This window comes from Myotis myotis, unplaced genomic scaffold (genome assembly GCF_014108235.1).
Source record: "Myotis myotis isolate mMyoMyo1 unplaced genomic scaffold, mMyoMyo1.p scaffold_m19_p_6, whole genome shotgun sequence".
In the NCBI taxonomy this organism is placed as follows: domain Eukaryota; kingdom Metazoa; phylum Chordata; class Mammalia; order Chiroptera; family Vespertilionidae; genus Myotis; species Myotis myotis.
Window position 1 is genome coordinate 99173474 of NW_023416368.1, and position 16833 is coordinate 99190306.

At 47.3% G+C, this 16833-nt stretch overlaps 1 protein-coding gene across 7 annotated transcripts in view; it reads right to left on the reverse strand.

Moving 5' to 3' along the window:
* Window positions 1-2432, reverse strand: part of FLT4 (fms related receptor tyrosine kinase 4) — a 41028-nt gene extending 38596 nt beyond the window's left edge. For all 7 annotated transcript variants that reach the window (XR_004968397.1, XR_004968399.1, XM_036314670.1 and 4 more), the window contains exon 1: window positions 2310-2432. Coding sequence is in view for 5 of the 7 variants with exons in the window: in XM_036314670.1 (XP_036170563.1) it covers window positions 2310-2376 (67 nt within the window). In the remaining 2 variants the exon portion in view is untranslated. The remainder of the gene's footprint in view (window positions 1-2309) is intronic.
* Window positions 2433-16833: the final 14401 nt, after the last annotated feature.

Consider the following 16833-nt stretch of genomic DNA (forward strand, 5'->3'; position numbering starts at 1 on the left):
AAACTGGACCGAGACGCCAGGCTGTGAAGTCCAGCCCGTCGCACTGCCCACGGGCCTCGCCAGCCCGTCGCACTGCCCACGGGCCTCGCCAGCCCGTCGCACTGCCCACGGGCCTCGCCAGCCCGTCGCACTGCCCTCGGGCCTCGCCAGCCCGTCGCACTGCCCACGGGCCTCGCCAGCCCGTCGCACTGCCCACGGGCCTCGCCAGCCCGTCGCACTGCCCACGGGCCTCGCCAGCCCGTCGCACTGCCCTCGGGCCTCGCCAGCCCGTCGCACTGCCCTCGGGCCTCGCCAGCCCGTCGCACTGCCCTCGGGCCTCGCCAGCCTGTTGCACTGCCGCACTGGCCCAGGGAGAGGGAGAGAGGCGCCCAGGCCATAAGCGACTGGCTTGGGGGAGAGCAGGGCAGGGCTTGGCACTAGGACCAGAGCACACCTTGGAGGGTCAGCTTCAGGGTCCCGAGGCGCCTGGCCGCCCACTCCGGCTGGGCGGACACTAACTCAAGTGTCTGTGCTTCTGCTCCAGCGTCCCCACCCCCCACCCCCCATCAGGCCCGGTCCTCCCCACAGCAGCGGCTGGGGCAGGAGCTGGGCTCAGGAGCCAGCAGTGGTCTCCTCTACTCTCCGTGGGCGTCTTCCCACCAGCCGAGCCCCGACCCAGCCTGGGCACCCCCTCCAGCAGCTACCATCACTCTCCTCCCTGTCACTGCCCAACTGCCCGGCTGTCCTCCCCGCAGGACAGGCCTCACCGCTCTCCCTCCTCCCTCTGGAGCCAGCGCCGGGACACCAGCCTCTCCTGGTGCTCACGCCCTGCAGCGTCCCATCTCCCAGGATGCCTCTCCCTCTCGGGCCCCCTGTGAGGGGGCGCCCATCCTGGGCCCTCTGCTCTGCTCCCCGTTAGCTCCCAGCCCAGCCTCATTCACCACATCCAGCTGCCTGCCAGATGTCTCCTCAAGGCGGCCCCCACCCACTCGGTCCGACCGGGGGCGTGCACTTCTCCTCCTGCACTCACTCAGCCACTCCGCAAACACCTGAGCCCTGTGAGGGCCTGGCCCTGGGCTGGGTGCAGGCGTGAGGAGAGCCCAGGCGGGGCGGGACCAGCTCAGACTGGGGCAGCGTGAGGCCCAGACAGACGCCCTCCTCCGGCTTCTCTGGGGCTCCCCACACCGCCCTCAGCCCGTCAGGCTCTGCTCCCAAAGGCCCGGCTGACTCCCTCCTTTACTATGGCTTCCTGGGGACTGGAGAGAGGTTACATGTCCTTGTCTAAGCGCCCCCGTCTAAGAAATGCGCCTAACACTCCCTGGTGAGGCTTAAGAGACGAAGCATACAAGCCGGTATCTATTGCCCAGTTTTCCAAAAAGGTGAGCTCGCCGTCTCTCCCTTCAGGCCTCCCGCACTCCTCCCCAGCCACTGGGACCCAGGGCTGCCTTGTGGTTTCCAGGGTCACCAGGTCTCATGTGGAATCCCAGCTCCTCTGATCCCTGACACTCCATCCAAGCCCACCCGCTGCCCTCCTCGCCGCCGCTCCCCTTTCCCTCCGACCCCACGCGCAGCCTCCCGCCCGGTTCCCATCACAAGCCCGACTCCTGCCGGGGCCCCTTGCTGGGGACCCGCTCCTGGCTCGGCAGTCAAGCCCTGCGCCTCCATAGACGGGGCGGCCAGCCTCCTGCCGCTTCCGTCCCGCTCGTTGCATACAAGTTGCAGCCTCCAGGTTCGCCTCAAATTCCAGCGCGCACCTCGCCGGGTCTTCCCGACGGCGCCGGGCTGCGGCGACGCCGAACCCCTGCCTTTGGCGAAGGCGCGCGCCTGCCCCGGGCGCCCCCTGCGGGCCCGACCTCGAGCGCGGACCCGAGGGGTCGGGAAGCGCGCACCCCGGTCGGCGGCCCGGCGGGCACCGCCGCCTCGTCGCCCTGGGACGGGCTGGGCGCGCGGGTAGGCGGCCCGGGGCGCCTCGGGTAGCGGGGAGGGAAGCGAAGGCTGCAGGTGAGAGCGCAGCGCGAGCGGGCCCGGCCCCGGGGAGCGGACCGCGGACGGCGGGGCGAGGTCGGGAGCCCGGCACCATCCCTGCGCTGCGGGGCCGCGGGAGCCGGTCCCTGGCCCGCCCTTTCCTCTCCTCTCCCGCGCCCCGCAGCGCCCCGGCCGTGTCCGTGTCCCTGGCTCCCGGCCCCATCTCCCCTGCTGCCCGGGCCTGCGGGTGCCCAGCTCCCCGCCCGCCCTCATCGGCGCGGTCCCACCAGTCGCCCCAGGAGTGTCCCCCTCGCGGGCCTCCCCGCGCGGCCGGGCGCGCACGCGGGCGGCGGCGGAGAGCTCACCGCGCTCGCCGTCGAGGAGTCCGAGGCAGAGCCACAGGCGCAGGCACAGCGCGGCGCCCCGCGGCATCTCCGGCTGCGGCGCGGTCCGACCGCCGGCCTCTGCGGGGCGAGCAGCGAGTGAGGCGGCCTGGCCGGGCGGGGCGGGGCGGGGCGGGGCTCGGGGCGGGCCAGGCGCCCGGGACCGCCCCCCGCACCTCCGCGCCGCCCGGGCCGGTGGGGTCCCGCCTTGGCCGCGGGTGCCCGCTTCGCGCCGCGAGTGGAGGCGGGTGGGTGCCGGGTGCCCTTGCGGCCAAGCCCCGGGCGGAGAGCAGGTACCACCCGGCCTGAGCTGTGCGCTCCCGCCCGAATGGAGCCCAGCAGTCAGGGCAGGACAAAGTGTGGCAGCGGCGTTTTTCTTTAATTTTCTCCCATCAGTAAATGCTACATTTAAGGAAAGAAAAAAAGCAATAATATAACTTAAAGATAGCTATATGTCAAATTCCTCACACTTTATCTTGCCGCCTACATGGTGCGGAAGGCAGCTGTGTGCACCGCGGCTGGTCCCGGGTAGTGCACCCCACCCTGCAGGCACCGCCCGCTCCTAGGTCTCCCCTAAATAGTTTTGCTCTGAGCTCATCCTTTTATCAGGTGACACTTAACCCCCTGACTTGGCAACCCTCCCAATGACTTCCTTTCTCTTTTCAGTTGTCTCTAGAATTTTCCTATTTAAAATAAGCCCCACCCTGGCCGGTGGTGCTCACTAGTTAGAGCGTTGGCCCATGCACGGAAGGGTCTAGGGTTCCATTCCTGGTCAGGGGTAGTACCCGCATTGCAGGCTCAATTCCCGCCTGGGTGCTGGCATGAGCAGGAGGCAACCAACCTATGTGTCTCTCACCTCTCTCTCTCTCTCTCTCTCTCTCTTCCCCCACCCCCCACTTCTCTTCCACTCTCTCTGGAAATCAATGGAAAAATATCTTCCAGTGAAGATTAACCAATAAATAAATCCTATATAATAAAAGGCTAATATGCAAATCGACAGAACTGGCAGAACAACTGGTGGCTATGACGCACACTGACCACAGGGTGTCAATGCAGGAGCTGCCCCCAGCCTGCAGGCTCCAGGCCAGCCAAGGTGGGTGCCAGCAGGGACCTCCCCATCACCCCACCGGTTGCCCCAGAGATCAGCCCTAATCACTGGCCAGAACTGTGCACAAATTTCGTGCACGGGGCCTCTCATAAATAAATAAATAAATGTCCCATGATGATGACTATCTCCGTGTGCTTTAGTTCTACTTCATTCACACTTTCCCCACCCCTCCCCCAATCTGTTCATCCTAGCCAAAGACCAAGACCAGGCTGTTGATAACAAGTGTAACTAAGAATTGAATACATGCCCTGCCTGCAGCATAGGTTCAGTGGTTGAGCATGGATGGACCCATGAACCAGGAGGTCACGGTTGGAATCCTGGTCAGCTGCACCCACCGGAGGGTGGAGAGCTCACTGCACTCATTGTCCCAGTTGCAGGCTCAATCCCAGTGTGGGGCGTGCAGGAAGCAGCGGACGATCATTGATGTTTCTATCTCTCTTTCCCTCTCCCTTCCTCTCTGAAATCAATAAAAATATATTTTAAAAAAGAAGTGAATATTTTATGAAGTTGGAATCGCAAATCAATGGGGTTAGTTTTGCTGATTTAATAAACAACGTGGAGGAAACTAGGCAATCAAATAGTAAATGAAGTTAGATTTTTTTCACCCATATATTGATTTTCTTCCAATATTCTTTAGTTTTCAAGTTAAGAAATATTCTTGTGAGAGGTAACACACATGGAAAGTACATACTAACGTATCACAAATATACAATTTAAAGCACACACCCATGCACCCACCCCAGATCAAGGGGTACAGAATGGCACCAGAATATCAGAAGCCCCCCTTTGTGGCCACAAACCCCTCCCCAGTCCTCAAACCCTGGCTTTACCACCCCCCAGCTTTCCTTTGTCATTTTATGACCCAAGTACACGTTTGTTTGTTTTTAAGTGGGTTCCTTTCATGTATATTCTTTTGCACAGCCTCTTTTCTGAAATTCACCTCTACTTCTGCTGGCCATTATTTTGCTCATTTTCGTTGGTGCAGTTTTCCACCTCGTGAAAACTATTTGTCTATGTACTGAACTGTAATGGAAGTTTGGGCTGTACCAGTTTTCAACTTTTACTGTTATGAACACTCTTCTTCTTCTTCTCCTTTTTTTTTTTCATTAACCTCACCTGAAGATATTTTTTCCATTGCTGTTCAGAGTGGGAGGGGGGAGGGGAGAGAGAGAGAAACATCAATGTGAGAGAGACACAACTGGTTGCCTCCTGCACAGCCCAGGTGTGTGCCCTTGACCGGGAAGCGATCCCTTTGGTGCACACGCGGACGCTCTAACCACGGACGGCCCCGGGCAGGCACGAGCACTCCTGTATAGGTTTCTTCGTGCACTTGTGCCCTGTGCTCCAGGGTATGTGTCTAGGAGCGACACTGCTAGGTCACAGAATGTGACCTTCCACTTCGTAGGCGGTGACAACTGCTTTTCATTCATTGTACCACTTTGCACTCCATAGCAGCCACTAGTTCCCTGTGCTCTCCATCGTCACTAACACAGCACTGTCCGTTTTTATTTTTAAAATTTAGCCATTCTAGTGGTTTCCATTAGTTTTTCCTTAATAACTGCTGAGATTGAGCACATTTTTATAATTGACCATTTGGTTTTCAAGTCTTTTGCTTCTTACTACCATCCATTGTCTTTTTTTTATTGGTTTGTAGGAGTTCGTTTTATATTTTGGACTAGAGACCTGGTGCACGAAATTCTGTGCAGGGGGATGGGGGAGGGGAGGTCCTTCAGCCCGGCCTGCACCCTCTCCAATCCGGGATCCCTCTCACAATCCAGAACCACTGGCTCCTAACCACTCATCTGCCTGATTGCCTGATGCCCCTAACTGCTCCCCTGCCAGCCTTATGGCCTTACTGCTCTCCCCTGCCAGCCTGATCCCCCTAACTGCCTAGTTGCTCTCCCCTCCTGGTCTGATCCCCCTAACTGCCTATCTGCTCTCCCCTCCTGGCCTGATCACCTTAACTGCCTATCTGCTCTCCCTTCCTCTCTGCGCCCTTCAAACCCCGGGACAGACATGCTGAGAGCTCTCCACAGCAGTCCCGCCACCGTCCTGATTGGTCATTACGTGATGGTGTCCCGGCCAATTTGCATATTCCTCTATTACTAGTATAGATATGAGTCCTTGCCAGTTCTGATTATTACTGCTGTGTAACAAATTACTCCAAAATGTGGTGGTGTAAAACAGCAATGCTTTTGGTTTTGCTTATACTTGTGAGAGTCAGGAATTGGAGACGAGTTTGGCTGGGTAATTCTCTCTTGGGGCCTCTCATACAGTTGTCAGCCCTTGGAGGGCTGGGCTGGGTGGCATGGCCAGCAGTTGATGCTGAACTTATATGGAGCCTGGCTGGGGCTGTCAATGGGCAAGCCCACCCATGGCCTTTCCAGGATGCCAATCTCAGGGAGTTGAGCTGGCTTCCCCAAGGAAGCCTCATGTAGAACATGATTTCATAGTAGTCACAGCCTGCCTGGGGGGCATCCTCTCCAATTGTTGGAGTGGGAGGGGGAAGGTCACACGCAGAAAAGCGTGTGAAATGGGAGGTATTGTTGAGGCCGTCTTTGGAGGACACACTTGACCACGTGTGCTACAAATCGCCTCTCCCATTTAGAATCTTCCTTTTCATTCTCTTAAAAGTAACCTTTTGGGGGGGGGAAGGGGGGGACAGAAGATCTTAGTTTCAATACAGAAGCCTTCTGAGTTATTTTCCTTGTGGGTGGTGGTGTTTGTATCCTTTCAAAGACATCTTTATCTTGATGTCATGAAGATATTTTTTATCATTTACAAATTTAGTTGTTTCGTCTCTCCCATTTAGATCCTCGGGCATCTGTAATTGCTCTCTGTGTCCTGTGAAGAAGCGGAGTAGTAGTGTGTGTGTGTGTGTGTGTGTGTGTGTGTGTGTGTGTGTGTGTGTGTGTGTTTTCCTATAAGGATATCTGATTGTCCCATGACTTTTTATGAAAAGACCTTTCATAAAAAGGTCTTTATGACCACATTGGTCATAAATTATGGCCATAAATCTACATTGCTTGGGTCATTTTCTGGGCTCTGTTTAGTTGTCCATGGGGCTAATTGTGTATTTTTGTACTGATGTAGGTCTTAATTTTAGCTTTATAAAAATCTTCTTATCTTAAAGCTCAAGTCTCTCCAACTTATTCTGCAGAAGTGACTACAATTCTTGACAACTGACATTTCCATTTAAATTTTAAACTCACTTCATGAGTTTCCATACACACATGATATGCTGAGATTTGATTGGGGTTATAATTAATATAAGACCAATTTGAGGAAAACTGACTTTCCTTCCATAGACATGGTATATCTCTCAATTTTTAGGTATTCTTATAATCTCCATCTATAATGTTTTATTGTGTTTTGTGTAGAGTTCTTGGACCTTTTTTGTTAGATTAATTCCTAGGTATTTAATATTCTTATGCTATTGTAAAATTAATTGTGTGTAGATACCTTGTTTTTCTAATTGATTGCTCTTTGTATATAAAAATACAACTGATTTTTTAAAATGAGGTAGTTTGTTTTCTTAATTCTGAGTTTTTAGGATTCTTTATATATTCTAGATACAGTCTTTTTTTTAAAATGTTCCTTTATTTTTAAAATATATTTTTATTGATTTCAGCGAGGAAGGTAGAGGGAGGGAGAGAGATAGAAACATCAATGATGAGAGAGAATCATTGATCAGCTGCCTCCTGCATGCCCCACACTGGGGATCAAGCCGCAATCCGGGCATGTGCCCTGACCAGGAATTGAACCATGACCTCCTGGTTCATAGGTCAATGCTCAACCACTGAACTACTCTGGCCGGGCTGGAAACATTCCTTTTTTTACAAATTATTTTTTGTTGTTAATCCTCACTATTTTTCCATTGACTTTTAGAAAGAGTGGAAGGGACAAGGAGAGACACAGAGAGAGACACATAGATTGGTTCCCTCCTGCACATGCCCAACGAGAGCCGGGGATCGAGCCTGCAACCACGGTATGTTCCTCTGACCGGAATCGAACCCGGGACCCTTCAGTCCCTGGGCTGATGCTCTATCCACTGAACCAAACCAGCTAGGGTTAGATACACGTATTTTATCAGAAATATTTGCCAATATTTTCTCCCAGGCTGTGAGTTGTCTTTTCATTCTCTTCACATTTGCTGTCTTTTGAACAGCAAATTCTTAATTTTAATGAAGTCTAATTTATGAACTTTTCAGTTGTGGATTGTACTTTGTCCAGAATTAATACAGATTAGTGTTAGCATGACGTAAAAAGTTTTTACAGCTTTTTACTTTTAACCTATTTGTGTTTTTATATTTTAAGTGTGTTTAAGTGTGCATTTGGTTGGGTCTTGCTGTTTTACTCAACATGACCATTTCTACCTTTTAATTGGGTGATTAATTCACTTACACTCAAAGTGATTATTGACATGGTCAGTTTTAAATTTGCCATCTTTTTAAATCTATCTATTTATTTATTTTCATCGCCATTTACCCTCCCTATGCCCTCTTCCACCTCCACCCACCCCTCCCCCCCGCAATCACCACACTGTTGTCCACGCCCATGGGTTCTCTCTTTTTCCCTTTTTGCTCAATGAGGCTGTCTCTGTTTTGCTTGTTAGTTCAGTTTGTTCATTAAATTAGGATATACATCCCACCTGTTCTTTTTTCAAAATATATTTTTATTGATTTCAGAGAGGGAGAGAGAGAAACATCAATGATGAGAGAGAACTGTCTCTTGCACGCCCCCTGCTGGGGATGGAGCCCACAGCCTGGGCATTTGCCCTGACCAGGAATCCAAACGTGACCTCCTGGTTCCTAGGTGGGTGCTCAACCACTGAGCCACACGGGCCAGGCATCCCACCTGTTCTTTGTTCCCTTTTTCCTCTCCCTCTTTTCTTTTTTCTTCTTCTTCTTTCTTTTTAGTATTCTTATTGGCTTCATTTTATCTCCTTTGTTGGCTTGTTAGCTAAAACTCTTCGTTTTCTAACTTTAGAGGTTGCTTTACCGTTTAGGGTATACATCTTTAACTCATAATAGCCACCCTTAAGTAATAATATACCACTTCATGCATAATATGAAACTCTTACAATAGTTTACCTCCATTCTCCTCTCTCAGCTTGTAAATTATTGTTGCCATTCATTTCACGTGTACATATCATAAGCCACACAATACATTGCCATTATTTTTGTCTCAGCAGTCATTTACATTTTTAATAATAAAATATTGTATATTTATCATTTGCTAGAGGCCCAGTGCATGAAATTCGTGCACTGGGGGGGGGGGGGTCCCTCGGCCCGGCCTGTGCCCTCTTGCAGTCTGGGACCCCTCAGGGAATGTTTGACTGCCACTTTTCTTCTGACTACTTTTAAGATATTCTCTGCTTTTGTTTTTTTCTGTAGTTTCCCTCTAATGCACCCAGGTATTAATTTTATTTCTCCTCGCAGTCCTCGCAGTCTGGGACCCCTCAGCGGATGTCTGACTGATGGCTTAGGCCCAATCCGTGGGGATCGGGCCTAAGCCATCAGTCGGACATCCCTCTCACAGTCCAGGATCCCTTGCTCCTCACCTCCTGCCTGCTCCCTCCTTACCTCTCAGCTCACTGCTCCACAGCGGCAGGCTCCTTACCGCTCAGCTCACTGCTCCTCAGTGCTGCCGCGGAGGCAGGAGAGGCTCCTGTCACTATTGCTGCACTCGCCAGCCATGAACCCAGCTTCTGGCTGAGCAGCACTCCCCTGTGGGAGTGCATTGACCACCAGGGGGCAGCTCCTGCATTGAGCATCTGCCACTGGGTGGTCAGTGCGCATCATAGTGACTGGCCATTCTGGTAATTCTGCCATAATGGTCGCTTAGGCTTTTATTATATAGACTAGAGGCCCGGTGCACAAAAATTTGTGTACTCGGGGGTGGGGGTGGGGTCCCTCAGCCCGGCCTATGCCCTCTTGCAGTCTGGGACCCCTCAGAGGATGTCCACCTACTGGCTTAGGCCCGCTCCCCAGGGGATCGGCCCAAGCTGGCAGTCAGACATCCCTCTGGCAGCCCGGCAGCCCTCAGGGGATGTCCACTTGCCAGCGGGGAGCAGTCCTAAGCTGCAGTTGGACATCCTTAGTGCTGCTGAGGAGGCAGGAGAGGCTACCACCACCATCGCTGTGCTGGCAGCCATCAGCCTGGCTTGTGGCTGAGCAGAGCTCCCCCTGTGGGAGCGCACTGACCACCAGGAGGCAGCTCCTGCATTGAGCATCTGCCCCCTGTTGGTCAGTGTGTGTCATAGTGACCAGTCATTCCCAGTCGTTCTGCTGTTAGGGTCAATTTGCATATCACCCTTTTATTATATAGATGATCTCATATTTTCTTTTTTAAAAAAATATATTTTATTGATTTTTTACAGAGAGGAAGGGAGAGGGAGAGGGATAGAGCAGTGGTCGGCAAACTCATTAGTCAACAGAACCAAATATCAACAGTACAACGACTGAAATTTCTTTTTTTTTTTTTATTTTTCTATATTTTATTGATTTTTTATAGAGAGGAAGGGAGAGAGATAGAGAGTTAGAAACATCGATGAGAGAGAAACATCGATCAGCCGCCTCCTGCACATCTCCTACTGGGGATATGCCCGCAACCCAGGTACATGCCCTTGACCGGAATCGAACCTGGGACCTTTCAGTCCGCAGGCCGACGCTCTATCCACTGAGCCAAACCGGTTTCGGCTGAAATTTCTTTTGAGAGCCAAATTTTTTAAACTTAAACTATATAGAAAGGTACACTGTTATTAACTTAATTAGGGTACTCCTAAGACTTAGGAAGAGCCACACTCAAGGGGCCAAAGAGCCGCATGTGGCTCATGAGCCGCAGTTTGCCAACCACAGGGATAGAGAGTTTGAAACATCGATGAGAGAGAAACATCGATCAGCTGCCTCCTGCACACCTCCTACTGGGGATGTGCCCGCAACCAAGGTACATGTTCTTGACCGGAATCGAACCTGGGCCCTCTCGGTCCACAGCCCGACATTCTATCCACTGAGCCAAACCAGCTAGGGCAGATGATCTCATATTTTCATCAGATATCATTTTTCTGCAGCTTGGAGGACTTCTTTTTAAAAAATATATTTTTGTTGATTTCAGAGAGGAAGGTAGAGGGAGATAGAGCAAGAAACATCAAAGATGAGAGAGAATCATTGATCGGCAGGCCCCCTACTAGGGATCAAGCCTGAAACTCTGGCATGTGCCCTTGACTGGAATTGAATCTAGGACCCTTCAGTCCACAGGTCGAAGCTCTATCCACTGAGCCAAACCAGCCAGGGCTGGAGGATGATTTATTTTAACATTTCTTTTAGTGTGCGTCTGCTAGTGATGAATTCTTTTAGCTTTTGTGTGTCTCAAAGTCTTTATTTCTCTCTCCTTCTGGGACTCCGTTTACAAGAATATTAGACCACTCCATATTGTCCCAGAGTTTCCTGAGACTCTCTTCATTATTTTTAACCTTTGTATCTTTTTTATTTTTTTAAATATATTTTATTGACTTTAGAGAGGAAGGGAGAGGGAGAGAGAGATAGAAACATCAATGATGAGAGAGAATCATTGATTAGCTGCCTCCTGCGTGCCCCCTCCTGGGGATCAAGTCTGAAACCCAGGCATGTGCCCTGGGCCAGAATCGAACCTGGGACCCTTCAGCCCACAGGCCAACGCTCTATCCATTGAGCCAAACCAGCTAGGGCCGTATCTTTTTTTTAAAAAACTGTAATAATATGCACGCAACAGAAATTTTACCATCTAAACTATTTTTAAGAGCACAGTTCAGTGGGATGGAGCACACTCACATTGTTGTGCTACCATCACCGCCATCCAGCTCCAGAATTCTTGCCATCACGCAATCCTGACACCATTCCCATTAAACAATAACCCGCCGTTCTCCCTCCTCCCAGTCACTGGCAACCAACATTGTACTTCCCACCTGTATGAATCTGACCACTCCAGGTACATCATACAAGTGGAATCATGCAGTATTAGCAGTTTCATAGTTGACTTATTTCACTCAGCACAGCTTCCTCAGTGTTCATCCATGTAGGGTGTTGCAGAGCTTCCTTCCTTGTAAAGGTTGCATAACATTTCATTGTGTGTGTATACACCACATTTTGTTTATCCAGATGTTGATGGGCACGTGAGTTGCTTCTCCCTTTTGGTTATTGTGAATAATGCTGCTATGAACATGGATGTACAAATATTTCTTCAAGTTCCTGATTTAAATTCCTTTGGGTATATAGCTAAAGGAATTGCTAGATCATATGGTGATTCTATTTTTAATTTCTAAAGAAACTTCCATCCAGTTTCCACAACAGCTGCACCATTTTACACTCCCACCAACAGTGCACGGTGGTTCCAGTTGCTCCACATCCTCACCAACACTAGCTTTGTTCTTTCTTCTGATAGGAGCCATCCTAGAGTGCGAGGGGTATCTGCTCGTGGTTTTGATTTGCATTCCCGCATTGGTTAGTGATGTTGAGCATATTTTCATGGGCTTATTGGCCTTTGTGCATCTTTGGAGAGATGTCTATTCAAGGCCTTTGCTCATTTGTTGAATTGGGTTGGTATTTTTCTTTTACCCTTTTTCCTTCATGTGTTTCCATTGGGTAGTTTTCATTGTTATTTTTCAAGTTTCTTGTTTTTGTATTATTATTATTTTTTTGCTAATCTGTTCTTAAGCTCTTCCAATGAAATTTTCTTTTTTTTTAAAAATTAAAAAAAATTTTTTATTGAATTCATTGTGGTTACACTGGTTTGCAAAACCATACAGGTCTCAAGTGTACAACTCAGCAAAGCATCTGCACACCGCACCGTGCACCCATCACCCTGAGCAAAGTCTCTTTCCGTCCCCAAGCCTCCCCCTTTGCTCACCTGCACCTCGCCCAAGTTCCCTTTCCCTCTGGCTGTCACCACACTATTGTCTGTGTCTGTGTGTTCTGTGTATATGGTTTTTGGTTAAGCCCTTCACCTTCTTTCATCCAATCCCTTCTCCCCTGCCCTTCTGATAGCTGTCAGTCTGTTCCATGTATCCATGCCTCTGTGTCAGTTTATTTTTTAAAATATATTTTTATTGATTTCAGAGAGGAAGGAAAAGAGAGGAGAGATAGAAACATCAACGATGAGAGAGAATCATTGATTGGCTGCCTCCTTCATGCCCCCCACCGGGGGTCGAGCCCACAACCCGGGCAAGTGCCCTTGACTGGAATCGAACCTGGGACCCTTCAGTCCACAGGCTGATGCTCTATCCACCGAGCCAAACCGGCCAGGGCTGTGTCAGTTTATTTTGTTCACTGGATTCCACACATAAGTGCGATCATATGGTATCTGTCTTTCTCTAACTGGCTTCTCTTACTTAGCGTAAGAATGCTCTCCAGGTCCATCCATGCTGTTGCAAAAGGTAAGAGTTCCTTCTTTTTTACAGCCACATGGTATTCCACTATGTAAATGTACCAGGGATTTTTATCCACTCATCTACTGATGGGCACTGGCCTGTTTCCAGATCTTAGCTATTATAAATAACACTGCAATGAACACAGGGGTGCATATATTCTTTCGAATTAGTGTTTCAAGATTCTTAGGATATACTCCCAGAAGTGGGATCACTGGGTCAAAAGGCAGGTCCATTTTTAACTTTTTGAGGAAACTCTATACTGTTTTCCACAGTGGCTGCACCAGTCTGCATTCCCACCAGCAGTGTACTAGGGTTCCCTTTTCCCCACGTCCTCGCCAGCAATTGTTTGCAGATTTATTGATGATAGCCATTCTGACAGGTGTGAGGTGATATCATTGTGGTTTTAATTTGATTCTCTCTGATTTTTAGTAACATTGAGCATTTTTCATATGTCTGTTGGCCATCTATATGTCCTCTTTAAAGGAATGTCTATTCAGATCCTTTGCCCATTTTTTAAAATTGTTGTTTATTTTCCTGGTGTTGAGTTATATAAATTCTTTACATATTTTGGAAATTAACCCCTTATCAGATGTATCATTGATAAATATGTTTTTCCTATTCAGTGGGTTCTCTTTTAATTTTGTTGATGGTTTCTTTTGCTATGCAAAAATATTTAAGTTTGATACAGTTCCATTTGTTTATTTTTTCCTTTATTTTCCTTGCCCTAGACAGTGGTCGGCAAACTGCGGCTCGCAAGCCACATGTGGCTCTTTGGCCCCTTGAGTGTGGCTCTTCCACAAAATACCATGTGCGGGCGCGCACATACAATGCGATTGAAACTTCGTGGCCCATGCGCAGAAGTCGGTATTTTGTGGAAGAGCCACACTCAAGGGGCCAAAGAGCTGAAGTTTGCCAACTACTGAGATAGACGAAACAAGTACAGTATACAAGACGAGTGTGGATGGGAGAGTTGGAAGGGGTCGACCTCAGCGAACATACCTCAATCAGATTGAGTACGTTTTTAGCAAAGGCCAGCTTAGGAGTCCCCTAATTAAGTTAATAACAATGTACCTACCTATATAGTTTAAGTTTAAAAAATTTGGCTCTCAAAAGAAATTTCAGTCTTTGTACTGTTGATATTTGGCTCTGTTGACTAATGAGTTTGCCAACCACTGGCCTAGGAGATACATCGGCAAAAATATTGCTGCAAGAGATGTCTGAGATTTTACTGCCTATGTTTTCTTCTAGGATTTTTATGGTTTCTTGAGTTACATTTAAGTATTTTATCCATTTTGAGTTTATTCATGTGTATGGGGTAAGTTGCCGGTCTGGTTTCTTTTTTTTTCCCCATACATCTGTCAATTTTTCCAATCCAATGAAATTTTTATTTCTGATATTATAATTTTTAGCCCCAGGATTCCATTTGATCTTTTTATATGTATTTCATTTCTATGGTCATTTTTTAAATCGATTTTCTTATAATTACTTTAAAGTCATTGTCTGCTAAATTCATCATCTCTCTTGTTTATGGTTTTGTTTCTGTGGCTGGTTTTTCTCTTGGTTTTGTGTCACATTTGCCTGCTTCTTTTCATGTCTAGTAATTTTTATTGGATGTTGGACATTTTTTATATTACACTGATGAATATCTGGGTTTGTTATATTCCTTCAAAGGGTACTAATATTTGTTTTGGCAGAGAGTTAGCTTACTTACAGATCAGCTTGTTTCTTTTAACACTTACTTTTAAGCTCTTTTGTGGAGATGTAGTATCTTCCTTCTAAGGCTGTATTCTTTTGGGGTTTCTACTGAATATCTCAGATGTGCAACAAATTCTCTGCATTTTGACTGTTGCTTCAAGCCCTTTTTATATTCTTGGGATTGATCTGCCTGTAGACCTTTGCCCAGCCTCTTGAATTTTGCCTTGTGCAAAGGAAAATATAGTTCAGCACTCGGGGGGGAAAATGTGACTCATTTTCAGATTCTGGAGGGCTCTTTCTGCGTAACTCAAACTGGCCCCATACCCTGTGCCAGAAGTTCCAGCCACTTTGGCCTTCCTAATTCTCAGGTCTGTGATTTCAACTCAGCAGGTCCATCATGCTTTATTTGGGTTTACTGTCCTTGTGCCATGATCTAGAAAGTTGAAAAAATGTGTAGGACATACCCAGCCAGAAAGCTGAAATATACGTAGGGATCACCTGGTTTGTTGTTCAATATCAGAGGAGCATTGTTTCAATATGATGTCCAATTGTATAGCTGTTTTGGTAGGAAGGAAAATTTGTCATAATGGAAATTTGTCATTTTGATTGAATTTGCATTTGTATATGGGTTATTTGGATATTCCCAGTTTTAGAGTATCTGTTCAATTCTTTGGCCTATTTTCTATTTGATTGTCTCTGTTAATCTGTAGAACTTCTTACATATTCTGTAGACAAATCCTTTGATGGGTGCATGCATTGCAAAAATCATCTACTCACTGACTTGTCTTTGCATTATTATTTTTTAAATATATTTTTATTACTGATTTCAGAGAGAAAGGGAGAGAGAAACATCAATGATGAGAGAGAATCACTAATCGGCTGCCTCCTGCAGGCCCCGTATTGGGGATTGAGCCCGCAGCCTGGCATGTGCCCCGACCAGGAATCGAACCGTGACCTCCTGGTTCATAGGTTGATGCTCAGCCACAGAGCCACGCCGGCCGGGCTCTGTGCATTATTTTAATGCTGTCTTTTATAAATGGAAGTTATTATTTTTAGTATAGTCCATTTTATAATCTTTTCCGTTTGTGCATAACCTTTCTGTGTTCTGTTCTAAAATGTTTCTGCTTACTCCAAAGTCATAATGATATTTTCCTACCCTTTTTTCTCAGTGGGATAGCTTTCCCTGTGCACAGTGAGACTGACAATTTACCTAGAATTGATTTCTGTGTATGATGTAAGATAGGTCTCGATATTCGCTTTTTCATAGTGTTATTTAATTGGCAGCATAATTTACTGAAGTAACCCTTCTTTCCCCCAGCATTGCCGAGGTACATTTGTCACCTTCCATGGAAGAGTCTGCTTCTGGAAGGTTATGTTTCATTTGTCTACTTGCCTGCTCTTGTCTCTATACCACACAGTTGTAACCACCATGGTTTATAATAACATTTACTATTTGGGAATGCTAATTCTTGAAATTCATGCATCTTTTTCCAGAGTATCTAACTTTTGATTGGCCCCTTGCATTTTCATACTGATTTTAGAATAAGCTTGGTCATTTTCAGAAATGAGAAATCTGCTAGAACTTTGATTGGAATTATGTTGAATGTATTTGGAGGAATTACCATCTTAACCATTTTCAATCATGAACATGCTATGTCCAGCCACTTATCTTTCATTTCTATATATAATGTTTTGTAGTCTTAATTTGCTATACTTTATTATAATTCAGATCATAGCATTTTCTAATTTTGAATAGAATGTCTTTTTTGAACTATGAGTTATTTAGAAATATGTTATTTAATTTACAAATATTTGGGCATTTTTTAGTTACCATTTATTTCTAGTTTAATTTGCCTGTAATCAGAGAATGTATTCTGAGTTCAGTTCTAGGAAAGTCAATGAAATTTGCTTTTAGGCTCCGCATATGGTCTATCTTGGTAAACGTCTGATGTATGCTTGAAAAAATATACTTGGAAAGGCTGCTTAGTGTAGCGTGGCACTATGCATGGCCTCTAACCCAAGTTGGTCAGTCGTGTTGTCCAAATCTCCTATATCTTTAACTTTTTGTTTGTTTGTTTTCTTATTTTGTCAACTACTGAAAGGGGTATATTAAAATTCTAACTATAATTTGGGTTTGTCAAGTTGCCTTTCAGTTTGGTTCATTTTTGCTTCATGTAATTTGAATATATATTATTGTTTTTATGTATTTGTGTTCCATAGGTTAACGAAGTGATTTGTATTTTGCTTTCCAACATGTTAATCAAGTACTTTTCATTGTTATTCATTTTTTCTTTTAG